Raw genomic sequence first — 14,672 nt, forward strand, 5'->3', positions numbered from 1 at the left:
AGTTTTATCATGACCAAGCTCTGTTGGGAATTTACTGAAGTCACATTGAGGAAAAAGTTACCGGTCTTTAGGTATCCAATGGTCACCACGTCGCCATCTCTGAACTCAAAACTCTGCATGGCCTTTAGGTTGTCCTGGGTCACCAGACTTACAAACTGCCTGCCTTGATATTCAGTGTATGGTATGTCCGGGCCGGAGTTTAAGTAGTATGGCGACGTTGCCATCGTTGAACATCAAGAAGTTGAAGTCACAGTGAGTTAAAGTCAAACTAGTCGGGTCAACCTTTGTTCTGACTACGGTATTGATAATGGAACACAAGTTTGGTTATGTAACTTATGATCGGTAGTTTTTCGGTAGTTGCAGCTTTTTTAGTTTGTTAAACCTTGACCTCCACACGGGGACTGTCAACTGGTCAAAGTACAGGAAGGGTCATTCACCATTATACCTGACAGGACGGGGTCAGTTGAGGCCATGTGGTGGCATGTGAGGTATAAAGATGTCTCAGTGGGCGTCATGGCAGGAGGTTCCATGTCGGGTACCGCTCTATCAATGCGAGCAGGATCCTTCCAGTTCCAGGTCTGTGTGGATGAAACCAGACAAAACGATGCAGATAAACTTTAAATGTTTTGACAATGATAGGCGCCAGAATATTTCGCTGAAGTGAACAAACCAAAGAGTCAAAATCTCAGCGGCACCGGAATGAAGTAAACAAGAGAGACCCCATACCTCCTTCGGAGACCCCATACCTCCATGACGTATTTTGAGCTTTTGTAGATTTATTGTTTCATCCTGTCTCATTGAATATGCAAATAAATCTGTATTTAGCACAATCTTTTTAATTCATGATGGTATTTGTGAGCAAATAAATACATTATATGTGTAGAAGTCCGTAAATTTGGCAGATTTCCACGTATACATTTGGTGATAAATGATTTACAAAATCTGTACATAGTGGTGTACACTTTACCTACTTACAAGTAGGTGATTTCCATCATTACAACTATGAACTTATGGATGGTACTTTTATATCAATTATGCAAATTAGACTCGCATTTGCATAATTAGTATGCTTATGTTTCACCTTCCATAGATTATATACATCATGTGTATGAAAGACTTATTACAGATTTATCGAATGAATTATGTGAATTACGTCCTAATTTGCATCACCGTATACATGCTGTGCTTTCTAAACTATCTACATGGCTCGTTCTTTTTACAGCCTTCCAAAACATTTGCTTGGAGATTAACTACAAGTACTTATCACCTTAGGTTCCTCACAAAGGTCAGATCCCCACTGATCTACTCTTGCCAACATCTTGTCAGAACTTCCGGTTTAGGGGAAAGTCAGAGAGGGAACTTCCGGTTTACGCCCGGGCCAGCACGCGCGTGGTTTCCCCTCAGCTTCCCTGTTCTGCACGGACAACGTCATCCTTCCTGTTGACTCGAAAAAGAAACGGTGATTCCCCCGCCGTGAGTGTACAAAACTCGCGATCTCACGGCTGTTCACTATTTCAAAGGTATTTCCAGGTTGCGCAGGGAGTGCTACAGGGAGCCATGTCTGGAATAAGACTATTGTTGCTTTTCGTGTGCGCTGTGTGTTTGACAAACGCCGTATCAGGTAAGTGTAACCAACCACCGCTTCTAATTTGAAAATGGCACATGTATGACACCTTGTGTATTCCTACTAGAATATAAATCAATAGCCTAGATAAAGGCATACATAACGATTCATTCATACTTGGTACGTCGATAAAGGTTAGACATCCAGGTAATAAGATGCGACTAATAGCAGCCTTGAGTAGCTGCTTTTTGGTGTATTCATTGTAACATGCAAGCATTGATAGTATATGCATGGCAAATTGACGAAATTCATTTTGATTTCTACCATTTATCTTGTAACGAAACGCAAGACTGTGGGAAATCGTTACGGGGACCGCATGCAGTTTCTTGCTATTTATGATGTGATTTGAAAAATTGACAATATCCGTATAAAGCGCACGACGAGGAAACTGTACGATTTCTTGGATGAGTCGTCGGTGATACCAATTCAAGTTTCCTTGATAAACCATTTCATTTCAACAATATGGATATCTTTAAAGTTGATGTACCCAAAAGGATGGATATTTGTTGTTTGCATAGTGCATCGTGTTGTTACCTTTGGCAAATTAGGAACAAATGCAACAAAAACATAATACTTTCTGTACCGTTTTAAATTCTTCTAAAAGATTAGTACATTTGTAATAGCTATTGTCGAGCCACCGCATGAGATCATGTCGTCCATGAAAGTGTTATTTCAGTAAACGGATAACGTAATTCCCTATTGTTCTACACACCTAGCTGTACTTCCCTGTTCCTCAAATTGCATCTGTAAAGCCCCTTGCTGATTGATCTTAACTAAACCCTAGAACCGGACAGATGTAGTATACTGGCTATCTATAGAACAATTCTAGGAAAATTTCTCATCAATACTTATGATTTTGTACTTTGGGTGAAGGGCGATTTAAGTGACAAAGATAGCGCACGCAGCACGTGTAGCCATGCATTATATTGTACTTTCCAAGATTACGGTTGCCATCTTGGAATGTCCTCGGATTTTATCTGACTGGGCAGATTCTTCCTGTTCCGCGCCCAGCCAGGGGCGTTCACCCCGCAATGGCACCGTCACCATGGTGACCGGGTGAGTCGACATTTGGGCGATAACAGGCACGTGGATCGGGTGAAAGTCGCGTATGCATGTTATGCGAAAAACCTGATGTTTTTCTCCCTTCTGAAAGCTGAAAGTATCTAAGCACCAGTTATCGCTGCAGGTCCTTAATTTTGTATGTAAAATGTTTGATTCAGTCTCCCCGACAAACGTGTATCAGCTGTCACTTCCTGATGAATTGGAGTAATTTAACGATGGATGGGGGGGGGGGGGGTCGGATAAAAAGCGATTTGGTATAATACTGAATGCAAGGGTATAGACAAAACTCGCATCTCCCATCTTTTGTTCTCCAAACCAAGACCCCCCCCCACCTCCGCTAATCGCTCGCGTGACTCATTTTTATTGGAAAACTTAGTATCATAATTCGCTCTGCTGGTTATGCCTCAGCTATGGTGTCGTTTGGGTAGCTGTGCAGTAATAGAACGGTCGTGATACGCAGGGACTTTCACCGCAGCTGTTCTTCCTCAATCGTTTAAATGCTTCCATGTTAGACGCGTTATCGGTTAGAGGAAGAGGTACGGTCCTTTTCGGGGACGAATTTTTCATAGAAAAATATAGTCACAACGTGTTTCTCAGTTCTATTTTAGGCCGGTGACTGTTATGTCTATCAACATGAGCATTACACCTGTATACATAGATAAGACTGTTCCTCATTACTTGTGTGTATTTTAGGAGAGCATGATTTAAATGTCTCGATAGGCCACCATTAGCTATGTACACAATATGTCTCTCGAGACAATTGTAAGCGATTACGAAGGTAAACAACTTAATTTGTGATTTGCACTTGTCACAACAGTCACTAGATTACATATTTACGTTGTGGCTCAACCGGGTTGCGGAAAAAATATCCTATCTGTACCTGTCATTGTCTTCTGATGTTTCGTCATAAAACGTGTTACATTATATGTTTTTTTTGTATATTCAAAATTTGTAAAATATCATTCATATCTAACAACATTTGCCTTTGGATTCAGTATGATCCCAAGGCAGATATCGGTTACGAAACCTCATGACAAACATGTCTGGCATACCAAACAAGCTAAGTCTGATTGCAATTAAAGTTAACGATGCTTTTACTACACTTTAGGAGCGAAAGTGTGTTGGCGCAAATTCGACCCTGCCACAAGAAGATGTTCCGAGGAGATAGAGGCGGATGGAGAATATGGCAGTGCGGAGGAGTGCTGCGGTCTGGAGCCCTTGGCGCAGGGATATTCCAGGAACCTGAAAGGAAAAAGATGCGTGCCGTGTGCAGAAATCAGGGGTGATGATCATGAGGGAAGGGAAGGTAGGTGTGATCTGATTGGCCTCATTTCAGTATACAGTTGATGCCTGCATTTCCTATTGGCATAAAGATAAGGTGATTGATTCAAGTAGAATGGGCCTGAAATCAATACGTTTCAGATGAGGAAATGATTCAGATATTCGTTCGCCAAGTTGATAATGGATCATGTTAACAATACACGACAGTGTTTGATATCAATTTAAAAAGATCAAGTGTTTATAGTTGTTCTCTTGCTTCCGCCGCAGGTTGGACTGAGTGGGGAGGCTGGGAGGGCTGCACTACCACCTGCGGCCAGGGGTGGCACTTCAGGCGGAGGCGGTGTCTGGGCGACCCGGCCAACTGTGACGGTCCCGACACGCAGGTGCGACCATGTGACCAGGATCCATGCCCAGGTTTGTAGTGCATCATATACGATTGTGCTCTAAAATGTGTGGAGGCGGGGGTATAGTTTAGTGTTTGTAGGCAACGTAGATTTCACCAAAAAACGCCGTTTGCAAGTACCATCGGCAGTACGAAAGATAGCACTTAATACTAGTATATTGATCAATAATTGTTGTTCTCATAATGAGAAAAACTGAACAACAATTTGTATAGCACCTCCCAGGGATAAGTATGTCCATCATCACTCGGTACATGTTGTGTCTGTAACGTCACCTCTCATCGTCTTTGCATATGTAGTTGACGGTGGGTGGGGTGAGTGGGCGGAGTGGGGCCAGTGCAGTGTGTCCTGTGGGGCGGGGTTACACCAGAGGGTGCGGCTGTGCGACCGCCCCGCCGCCCAGTACGGAGGGAGGGACTGTGATGGGGAACCACTACAGCTGCGCAGGTGCGACCAAGGACCATGTCCGAGTAAGTGGCTATTTTTGGCAACGCCTCAGGGGCTAGCCTAATACTAGTATAGTATACGTGTGATTGGCAAGAATTCCCAAGAATTTATGGACTTTTTTCCGCGCAAGCGTAGTTACATCGTCGGTGTATTCCCTGGGAAAATGATGTTTTTAAATCTATTGAGATGTCGTCATTTTGTATTAAACTGAGAGGCGGAAAACGTAAGTGCCAAAGAGAGAAATATACGATCTGAACAACATTCAGTAAGCTATGAGGTAAATTCTAGTAACGTTAAACAAAACCTTATTGTTATGCTTACAATTTATATGGCTAAATCTTTCCATTCCTCTTTAAAACAGCTTTCTGATTACGCTCCCACTATAGAAGTTATCCAAACATTACATGTTCTTACTTCAAGTTCACGGCCAATGGGGACCGTGGGGTCCGTTTGGCGCCTGCAGCGCCACCTGCGGCGAGTCTACGCGCAGCAGGAGGAGGGAATGCGACAGTCCGCAGCCACAGTTCGGCGGACAGAACTGTGTAGGGAAGAAACGCGATAGAGAGGCTTGCAACGTGGACCCGTGTCCTAGTGAGTTCTGTACTGGATCTTTCATCAGCCAATAGATGCTTTGTTTTGCCACGTCCATGATGGTTTTGTTCACAGACTTTAGATCATTCTACGAAGACAAAATACTTGCTCAAGCCTCATGTAGAACATTATATTTTGACACGCGTCAGTTGTGACGTTTTCTCACCTGCCATAAAGAACGCCAATATACTACACCGAATAAGAAATTCCAACTGACTGTTGTGTCTCTTGATCAAAGATATGTACATTTGACAAATGACTTAGGAAATGTTCGTCGCATGTAATGTCAGCATCAAATTACGATGTAAAGTAAAAATCCCGTGAATTACTTTACACATGAAGAGCGAAGAAACGTGCACACTATAAACCATATGTTTCGCATCATTTTCTTGGAATCTTTGTTATTGCGTATAGCTCATGTCGGGCATGATAACTATGTGATAAACTTCATCGTAATTGCCATTGATGCATACCTTTCCTACTAACCCAGTCGATGGCGAGTGGGGACAGTGGGGCCGCTGGTCCAGCTGCAGTGTGACGTGCGGGACAGGGGTAGTAGAGCGCACGCGCCGCTGTGACAGTCCAGCCCCACAGTTCGGCGGACGGGAGTGTCCACCAAACGATGGCGGGGATTCACAGTTCATGGAATGCAAGAACACACGGGTGCCTAACTGCCCAGGTCAGTAGTAGTATAAAAGGCTAACAAATAATCCTAAGCTCTATTATAGTAGGGGGTAGTATTATACGCGTCGGCAAATATCAAGATGCAAGAACACACGGGTACCAAACTGCCCAGGTCAGAAGCCGTATAGGACGACAGTAGTAGTAAAGGTTAACAAATAATCCTAATGTTATACGTTTCGTTATCAACTTTTTGAAGATGGCCATCTTTTTCACAAATATCATAGTAGGGGGTGCACGCTGGTATTTATACCCGGCGGCAAGTATCACTCTTTATTATATAGCGTAAGAAAATGCTAACTGATGGTCGTGCCGCTGTACAGTTGACGGTGGCTGGTCGGACTGGTCTCAGTGGGGCCGCTGCTCGGCGAAGGCGTGTACGGGACAGGTGGGGTACCAGGTCCGCTCGCGCGCCTGCAGGAACCCCCGGCCCAAGTTCGGCGGGAAGTTCTGCAGGGGACAGCTCATCGAGTCACGTGATTGCATCAACGTCAGGGGCTGCCCAGGTACTATGGCGTGACCTGCAATCTATTTATCTCCATGAAAAATGGAGATATAGTTTTGGGTGTGTCTGTGTATGTGTGTGTGTGTGTGTCTGTGTGTGTTTGTGTTATATATTATGGATATTATGGATATTTGTGGTCAACATAACTCAAGAACCTCTTGATGGATTGCCATGATATTTGGTATGTGGGTAGGTGTTGGAAAGACGAAGGTCAAGGTCAATTTTGGGCCCCCTGGTATGTGACCTTGGTACTGCAGCAGAAATTCTGTTTTTTTGTATCTTTTCACCTGGGTGTGCTATGGTCTTGATTTTTTGTGGCAGATAGCTGATGATGTAAGGAATATGTCGTGTATGTTTGGCCCCCTAGCAGGTTGCTCTGGAACTGCAGGGGCATTTTTCTCAAAATCTTCTAAGGAGGAAACTGGACAAGGGAACGACGAATTTAGATGATATTTGGTATGTAGGTAGCTTAGATAGAGATGAACATAATCAAGTGCAAATTATGCTAACTGGCACTTAATTTGCATAATTAATGAGGGAAATCTATGTTTGTAGTTTTTGCCATTGTAAGTCTCAAATACCTGTCATATATGTAGTTTGTGGCTGGTGGGACATTGAGAGATATCAATTATGCAAATATGTCCCTAATTTGCATAATTAATGTAAAGTGCTATAATTCTTCTAAATGGTACGTTGCACAATCAACATTGTGAGCAGTGTAAGTTATCTAAATGTGTACATAACCAAGCATAGATTATGTAGATGTGGAAATCATTTACACAATCAGACTATTTCATGGAGATATGAGGTCTCCGAACTCTTGTTTCATCAGTACTACTTACATTCTAGTTGGCGTATTGGATGTTTGGTTTGATCAATTAAGTCACAATTGCGTTAGACAACATACACACCAGCATTACTTTAACGACAAATAAAACAATGGCACCTGATGTTCATGTAAATCTTTTACCCTTGTAAGAGTGTAAGTTATAAATGCCAGAGAGAAGCTGTTTTCATTAAAACGAAACTCCTGCCCACAGTGGACGGTGAGTGGGGTGAGTGGGGCCCCTGGGGCGCATGCTCAGAGACGTGCGGCAGAAACAGCGTCCAGACGAGCATGCGCAAATGTGACAACCCAGAGCCGCAAAACGGAGGGAGTGAGTGCGAGGGACAGAACAGCAAGACACGACCGTGCCGAGGTCTCCCAGCATGTCCGGCTGCAGGTAAATGTTACACAGTTGTTGTGGTTGTAGACCTGAATTTAAATCCACCAAGTCATACGTCATATAAAAGCTAATTTGCATTTCACTATGCAATAGTCTGCAAGCAGATGTTAGGAATGGACATAGTCATGTGGAAAGAAAAGATAACTTGACATAACTCTGTTGTTACAGTTGATGGAGGATGGAGCGAATGGCGGCGGTGGGGGCCTTGCTCACAGACCTGTGGCATAGCCTTCCAACAGCGCTTACGGATCTGCAACAACCCAATGCCGCAGCACGGGGGCCGAGACTGCTCCGGGTCGGCGGTGGGCCACAGACGATGTCACGGTCTGCCGCTGCAGTGTCCGCCTGGAGAAGGTGGCGGAGGTGTTGTAGAGCCTGAAGGTATGGTTATATCCCCGACTCCCCGTTATGATTTAACTGTAAGCATATTATTTGATGTCCGACTGGTCCAACCATAACAAATAAAAGTACTTGCGCGCGATCCGATCACGTATGTGGTATGCGACGTACCTAAATCCGATTTGCTAGGCTTAGTACATTGTATGAAAGGCAGAAAATACATTAACAGATGAAGATCATCTCCCGGTGTTGAGTACATATTATGAAGATTATATACGTTAAAATAATCACCAATGGCAGATTATGTGGAAAAGTACGCATACAATAGCCAACTTTTGACTCATTTACCATATTCCGTTTTTTCTGCACCCACAAAGGGTCTGGTTGTGAAGGGGATGACGGAGAGGGCTGCGACCAGGTGAGCCGCAAGACCTGTCTTCAGTCCATATCTTGAAAGAACAGAAAAATTGCACATAGTTTCCCGTTAATATGCTTCAGTTTACTTCTATTCTTGTCTTGGTAGTCCTTTCGATATCGAAGATGGCTCGTCAGGTGCATGTGTACTCGTCATGTGGCTTCTATGTCCAAAGCTTGATGCACACAGCCGTCCGTACTTTGCACATTTGTGGTTAGTTATTTGTATTCACGAATGGTAAAAAACAAAAGGACATGATATTTGAGATTTCGGGGAATGTGACCATTGACCAAATCCCCTGCGTTTCCATAGGAACAAGGCAGTGGCGACATCCCTGGCTTCGGTGAAGAAGGAGATGATGAGGACATGGTGGGCGGGAGCGGAAGTGGGGATGGGGAGGATGATGCGAGAGAAGAGGATGACAATAGCGAAGAGGACAGAAGACCGGGCGTCGGTAAGTCGTACACTACAACCGTACACGATCTCCAAATGCTCTACCAACTCGCGGGGCTATAATGTGCGACAAGAAACCGACGGCGCTTCATTGGCAATGTTAGTTCTTAGAAGATACAGATGCTGCTGATTTGGCCAAGTTAATGTCAAGAAGATACCAATAATTCTGATTTGATAAAGCTAGTGCTTAGAAGATACAAATCACCAGTGATAAAGCCGTAACCACTTACTGCGTCCATATAACGTAGGGTCGCGCAATGCCGACACTTGCGCAATGCTGACATCTGAGGATGTGCGTCTATTTTCAGTTCACGGCCAGTGGAGCCGGTGGGGCGCGTGGGGCCCGTGTTCAACCACCTGCGGCCGGGGCATCCAGCAGCGGACACGGCGGTGCGACAACCCTGCGCCGCAGAATAACGGGGAGAAGTGCGCTGGACCTGCGGCGCAGCCTCGAGTCTGTCCCGGGACCAGGTCGTGTGACGCCGCCGCGAACGACGACGAGGACTATGCGGATGGCAGCGGGAGTGGAGACGGGGAGTAGCCAGCTGGATCATACCGAAGCAAGCAGCGTTTCAGTACCAAATAAAGAATTTAAACATTAATATTGTGACGACGTACGAAGTGGAGATTATAATGATATGCCGCACACAACTATTGCAAAGAGGCAGAGCTGCAAAATTTGTTGACGATAGAAAAGGATATGGCTGATAACTTTTGGGGTGCCTGAAAAGTACAAAAATGGCTCTTGATTTTTTCCAAGAACCTTGTCACAAGACAATCATTTATGCAAATTCCATGACGTCGTGGTATGGAAGTTATGTTCAAAAGCTTTAAAAGTTGAATCCTCAGTCACGTAGGTAGTTTCAGGGTGACATGGGGGTTGAGATGTAATGAATCGATAGTTTTACGAACATACATCAATTTGTACATATTATTTGTAACAGTGGAGCTAGAATCTAGGAATGTTATTTCTCCAATGTCTCTCTTCCCTGCTGTCTCCCTTCCAGTAACAGCGTTATGTTTTTATGTTTTTTTTTTTTGTATTACGCTGATGTCATTATGTGCAATGGCTCCGGTAACAGAATTTATTGATTATGTTAATTTACTGCTTGTAGTGCCGTAAATAGGTACATCAGTCTTAGTCGTTTTTGGCGTAAAACTACATGATGTCTCTATTAATTATCCATTCTCATTTGTTAGAACCACCCGGGGCCAGGTCGGGCTGTTTTTGGAAACGAAAAATAGAAGCGTATACGTAAAAATATAATACCCACGACTATTCTCTTTAGGCTTTACGTCTTGTGCAGTTTGGTGTCTTTTATATTTTCGTTCCCGAAAGCTGCCCGGCCAGGCACCGGTTTGGAAATGCGATTGGGCACAGGCGATTGTAACCAAAGCAGTATGATTATACAGTGTAACATTGGGGAATGATACATGCACCATCAAACGTTCAAATAGGAAATGCTCATGTCCTGAAATTGGTGTCAGAGTATATATATGAGGATACTGAAGTCAAGAAATTCAAGGGAAAATAAAAATGTTTTGATACGTTCATGCAAGTTCTTTCATCCTGGAGTCAAAACCATCTTTATGACAGGAGAGCTAGCACTATCTTCAACATAAAAGTTTAATGATTCCAATAATCATAACCATATACACATGTACTGCATAAAGGAATGTATCCTCCAAAAGAGAGGGATTATATAAAGACCTTCAAGATATATTGTAATAAAAATCTCCACTAGGCATCATCATCTCCAGGCTGACTGCAGTAGTACTCACATGTATGTACAAACTTGACCAAGAGTTTTATACTGCCAGCCATTTACATTAGAAACCACAGCACCACTTTTAGCTCATTGCACCAGGATCATGATATGGCAACCTCTTTTCCACAACAAAATATGTCTACATCTAAAACCTGCACTGGCTCCCACTGTGTACTTAGGGACAGCGTTGGACCAAGCAGTCTAATGTATATTTATCCTGATATTCAATCCACTGTGGCACAGTTGAAAATGTAGTTTGCTACATGATCATTGGCAAAAGAAGTCACAGCTATATGCTACATCTTACAGGTCTGTACAGCATATATAAGACATTGTACAAACTGTTACTCACTGATCATGAAGACAGTATCATAGATAACCTAGGGTTCCTAAACTGGTAGAGATTTTAAGCAAAAAAATGTAACAAGATTTTAAGACCTATGTCTATGTCTTGTGTACTGCATGCCCAAAGAATAATAATAAAAAAAACAATACCGAGAGTTTTAAAAGCTGTACACATACTGCAAGTTCTATATGCATGTAAGTGAAATCAAATGCACGCCTCAATGAGCTTGTTGTCAAGGTGATGTGCATTCAAATTTCTTTTAAGGGTTCCTATGATGTCAAGAATATTCTGCATATGATAAATCTTCATAAAAGTTTTGTGAACTAAAACTGATGAGTAAAATATAAACAAACATTTGAGCTTTGAAAAGTGATGGTCTATTTTCTAATATACATCAAAATGTCTGTAAAAGAGGCTGTAGTAAGAATGACGAAACTAAAGATAGTGGAGCTGATAACCACATGAAACTATTTTAGAGATATATATAAATCACTATACCAGGCATTACACCAATTGCATGCCTCCATGCTTTTTAACTTCAGGCAATTAATAGTGTGTATGACACTTCGAAAAAGCATTTGGCATTCAAGCACAGCATGTGCTGGGGTCGTAACATCACTACTATACTGTACAATGCTTCCCATTACTGCATAGAGGTTTAGACAAAGTCAACCACATATAAGAAAGTAAGTTATACTTGTATGCAGAGTACGTACAGTGCTGGTACGGTAATAGTATTCATAATCTATGGCCTTTGAGACTAGGTTGGTTAAAATACACAACTGTGTCCTAAACAGTTGATCACGTATCTACTTTTGTGGCCTGTTATGACACTAAAACTTTTCATACAAAAATGCTTCCACCCCATACCACCCAACCTTATCGTACCAGTTCCATACTAGATACAAATTGAATCATACAACCTTTCAGCAGGATATTGGTTATTGCTAAGTTTAGTCAACACTTAGGTCAAATTTCCATAAGGTTGTCACATGAAACCACTTCAAGTGGCACTTAAGTTTGTCCCGGTATTGCATATACATGACATTGTATATTTACAACATAGATAATACTGTACACTGTTCCACACTTTGTACATTCTGGCACTATCACCAGCTGTGTTAGGTGGGTGTAGGTGTTGGAGGCTGGACTTTGGTGGGTGGGGGGCGGACTGGCCTCTTGCCTGCAGCTGCCTTGGAACGCTGGATCCGAGCCCTGGGGGAGGTGGAGCCGGGGTGCACCCTTTTTCTCAACTGGTTTTGTCTCCTTGTCTACACCAGGACTGAGAGAATGGTCACTTTCAGCACCTCCGCCCGGAGTTAGGGGAGGTCCACTGTATGGCTGGGGGGACTGAACAAATGGTCCTCTTGGGTGGGGTGCCATGCCGGGATGGTGGGGCGGTCCCATTCCTGGGGGAGGAGGGCCCATGTAGTACTCCGGTCCAGGGTGGCAATGCATCTGTGGCGGCCCGTGCATTTCTGGATAACTCTCAGGGAATTGAAAGTGAGGTGGGTACCCTGGCTGGCCGGGGGTGGCCGCCCCTTGTGGCTGAGGGGAATAGTAAGGAGGGTAGGGTGAGAAGGACTGTGTGTGGGGAGACGGCTGTGCCTGTGGGGAGGATTCTGCATTGACAGACACCATCGGGGAGGGCGGCTGTTGGGGATACTGGTAGGCAGATGAGTATGGCGCTGACTGAGGAGGGTATGGGGACTGTGGCAGGTAGGAAGGAGACGGGGCTGTCTGAAGAACTGGGGACTGTTGAGGGTAAGACATTGCCTGTGAGTGGGGAAGCTGGGGTGTGAAGCTCTGAGGTTGGGTGGATGATGCAGGATAGGCTGGATCATGGGTGTGAGGACTCTGTGGGGGCTGGGTACTTTGGACTGGGTAAGGAGAAGGGTTGAGGGGTTGTTGAGGGGAAGGATGGGGCTGAGGAGGCTGGGTGTGTGGAGCTTCTTGAGGGACAGGAGACAGGTGGACCTGCGGGTGGGCTACCTCGTGTGGGGTAGTGGCGGCTTGCCCCTGCACAGAGCTCTGGTGACAAGACGGCTGTCCTGCTACTGGTACTACCTTAGCACCAGGTGAAACATGTGGCGAAGCTTGCAGCTGGGACGACACAGTCTCCAAGTACTGTTGGTGTTCTGCTGTCTCCCCAAAATCTGTCTGAGATGACGTCACTGGCAGCTCAGCGTGACCTTCTGAGAAGTCTTCAGCATTGTATGGAACAGGGGGCCTGTGATTGGTGGCAGACCCTATTGATGGGATAGGCTTCCCTTGAACTTCCTCTCCTTCCTCTGTCTTTTCTTCTTGTCCTTTCCCATTTAAACCTGGTACAGTTGAAATCTCAATCAGGTTTCCTGCCCTCCCAGAAACCTCTGCGTGTTCAGTCTTCTCTGATTCTGAAGTAACCATGAAGATTGTCTTGACTGGGGACATCAACAACAAAATGCATTTGATTAGATATGGTGCAAGACCACAATGCCCCGTAAGAATACTATTAATAAGGTTAAGAATTTTGCAGTCGTATCCCAATTATTGTACTTGTTTGTGGTAAGTATGGCAGCTACATGAAGCACCTAATCTCATTTGCTAAACATCCTTCATATACCAAAACAGATAATTGTTCTCTGTGTCCATTCTTTATTGAATGTTAAGTCAACAAAATGCCCTACCTTCAGATTCCTTTCCCTTGTCCTTCTGTTCCCCTTTCCAGCTTGTGAAGACACTCAGGAACTCCTTCAGACTGGTAACACCAATCCCTGCCTTCCAGAATATCCCAGCCTGCTCGCTGCTCTGGTCTAGGTCTGTGTTAGGGGATAAAACACAGGATTAAACATGAGAGATAGAACACTGTAGGGAAGAAAGCTGAAAGCAAAGGACTCTGAAAGAGCAGATCTTTGCCATATGTTAGCAGCTATCTTTTTACATTACATCAAAGCCTTAAGAATACCTAGTACACATAGCCTGGACATTTCAAACAAACCTAATGTAACAGTCAAATGGTTGGCATATGGAAACAACACTTTGCCTGAAGTAATTTGATGAGTACATATGACATTATTCCTGCAACAACTTTATACCGGTACTATTTTTCATATTTTCATGTACAAAATTACAACATAACTTTTGACTTACACAAAGGAACAAGTATTCAACCTAGTAGAACTCACAGAAAGCATTTGTCCATCACCAAATCTCTCTACTAGCTACAAGTACTGGTAATTTACGACTACCACGTGCAGAGACAGACAGGAAAAACAAGGCTGCACAACCTCCACCAGCTGTAGACATCCGGCATTGTGAAAGGGAGAAATAAAAGCTACACTAGTCGTGCAGACAGGGAGAGAGGAGCTATAGGGGTAAATAAACACAGTTTTCAGGAAACTCTGATTCCAAGACATACCAGCTTCTTTGCTGTACTGATCCAGGTCTGCAGATAGAGATGTGCATGGGAGAAAACATTCATCAGTATAACTGCCATCCATATATCTTAGTACTTGTTAATTTGAACTTAAACACTCCCGGTGATTTTTCT

At 43.8% G+C, this 14,672-nt stretch overlaps 2 protein-coding genes across 5 annotated transcripts in view; one reads left to right on the forward strand and one right to left on the reverse strand.

Annotated features, from left to right (window-relative positions):
* The first annotated feature begins 513 nt into the window (after positions 1–513).
* On the forward strand, positions 514–11,265 carry LOC118416205 (SCO-spondin-like). The gene is made up of 13 exons (XM_035821287.1): positions 514–576; positions 1,273–1,621; positions 3,795–3,992; positions 4,235–4,381; positions 4,668–4,838; positions 5,236–5,406; positions 5,897–6,085; positions 6,411–6,593; positions 7,633–7,815; positions 7,987–8,199; positions 8,535–8,575; positions 8,885–9,026; positions 9,334–11,265. Exons 1-13 carry the CDS (start codon positions 514–516, stop codon positions 9,564–9,566), a joined length of 2,283 nt encoding a protein of 760 aa, XP_035677180.1. The 3' UTR covers positions 9,567–11,265.
* LOC118416698 overlaps positions 10,639–14,672 on the reverse strand; it is a 43,462-nt gene continuing 39,428 nt past the window's right edge. For 3 of the 4 annotated variants that reach the window (XM_035821887.1, XM_035821889.1, XM_035821886.1), the window contains 3 exons: positions 14,541–14,567; positions 13,810–13,941; positions 10,639–13,563 (listed from right to left, as the gene is read on the reverse strand). In XM_035821887.1, coding sequence (XP_035677780.1) covers positions 12,155–13,563; positions 13,810–13,941; positions 14,541–14,567 — 1,568 coding nt within the window. In that variant the 3' untranslated portion in view covers positions 10,639–12,154. The remainder of the gene's footprint in view (positions 13,564–13,809; positions 13,942–14,540; positions 14,568–14,672) is intronic. The other variant, XM_035821888.1, reaches the window with a different exon arrangement.

Source organism: Branchiostoma floridae, chromosome 5 (assembly GCF_000003815.2).
Source record: "Branchiostoma floridae strain S238N-H82 chromosome 5, Bfl_VNyyK, whole genome shotgun sequence".
NCBI classification, from domain to species: Eukaryota; Metazoa; Chordata; class Leptocardii; order Amphioxiformes; family Branchiostomatidae; genus Branchiostoma; species Branchiostoma floridae.